The 1,382-nt window shown below is 62.3% G+C and overlaps 1 protein-coding gene across 1 annotated transcript in view; it reads right to left on the bottom strand.

The window, feature by feature from the left end:
* Positions 1-832: 832 nt before the first annotated feature.
* The window catches only part of PARP3 (poly (ADP-ribose) polymerase family, member 3), a 3,618-nt gene continuing 3,068 nt past the window's right edge, over positions 833-1,382 (bottom strand). The window contains exons 9-10 of the mRNA XM_009891233.1: positions 1,122-1,301; positions 833-1,002 (exon numbers count right to left, since the gene is read on the bottom strand). Coding sequence (XP_009889535.1) covers positions 833-1,002; positions 1,122-1,301 — 350 coding nt within the window. The remainder of the gene's footprint in view (positions 1,003-1,121; positions 1,302-1,382) is intronic.

The following is a 1,382-nucleotide window of genomic DNA, read 5'->3' as shown; positions in this document are numbered from 1 at the left end:
GCGGGGGGGGGGTTGGGAAGGGGAGACTGGGGTCCCCAAGCCCTGTGTCCCCCCCCAGCATGGCCACACGATGCACCAGGCTTGGTCCTTCTGCAAGGACAGCTCAGCCCCGAGGTCTCCAGGGCTTGGGGGACAGACCTACAAGCAGATCTGAGGCGTCTCCTCCACACCAGCACATGGATGCTCTGGAGCATCCATGGGGCATCAGGATAATGCAGCCAGGAGTTGTCCTTCCCTGGCACCCCTGGAACGTGGACACGTGCTCGGGGGGCACACATGAGCACAGAGAGGGGCTTGGCATGGTCACCAGGCTGGGACACAGCAGCAGGCATGGCACCAAGCATGGCACCAGAGGAAGGGCAGGCGCTCGCCCTCCAGATGCATGGATGAGCTCCTCCATGCCCAGGCAGGGCAGCACAGCTTGCTCATCCTCTGTAGCTCTGATGCCACAGTGATGGGGATGAGCCATGTGCCTTGTGAAGGTCATGAGGGCACCTGGCTTGAAAAGCCACCAGCTTTCACCTGAAGGTTGCCAGCACTGGATGGCCACAACAGGTTGGAGCCCCTCCAGAGCCACCCACCACTGTCCCTGCAAGGACCTACGACCACCCTTCCCTGCTCCGCACCTGCCTCACCAGGCAGGAAAGCACCGGCACCGTTCGGTACAAGGCACACGGTTTTTATTCATGGTCAAAGCAAGCTCTGTCCCCATGCCAGCCTGTCCCTTGCCAAGCCCCAGATGGGGTGGCTGGAAAGTCCAGACCACTGTGCTCTGGGCTGGTGGGCATCATCAGCTGGTGCTGGGATGGGGCCATGGTGTGCCCAGCCACCCTCAGAACTGGAGCTGGACAAGGTAGCGGATCCGGCATTGGCTTTCCTGGTAGATGAGGTACTCGCTCTGCCTGAAGGAGGAGTCCTTGTAGGTGGGCATGGGGATGGGCTTGCCCTGGCACACCAGAACCTTCTTGCCATCCAGCAACACTTCTTCATCCTGCGCAGGGTCTGGGTGAGAAGACACCCCCCCACCACCATGTCAAGCCCGAGATCTGGCCTCTTCCTCCCCTGCCCCATGTCCACCCCAGATCCACAGGCCCTCACACCCTCTCCTGCCCCAGGCTCACCCGGCTCTGTCTGGCCACAGGCCAGGACGCTGTCGTAGCCGGCAGGTGGCTGACACAGCGTGGGGTCGTCGCAGGTGATGCGGTAGGGCTTGCCCAGGGCCACCTCCGTCAGGAACATGATGCCAACCTTCTTGGATGTGCAGCGCACTGCCATGGGAGAAGGGGATGGAGATGATGGCACCAGCCCCGGCGTTCCCATCTGGTTGTGCCCAGATCACTCTGGCACGCAGGGAATGGCTGCCACGGCAGCGAAGGGGCTTG

This window comes from Charadrius vociferus, unplaced genomic scaffold, assembly GCF_000708025.1.
Source record: "Charadrius vociferus isolate BGI_N301 unplaced genomic scaffold, ASM70802v2 scaffold758, whole genome shotgun sequence".
NCBI lineage: Eukaryota > Metazoa > Chordata > Aves > Charadriiformes > Charadriidae > Charadrius > Charadrius vociferus.
This window is presented reverse-complemented; position numbering and strand designations above follow the sequence as displayed.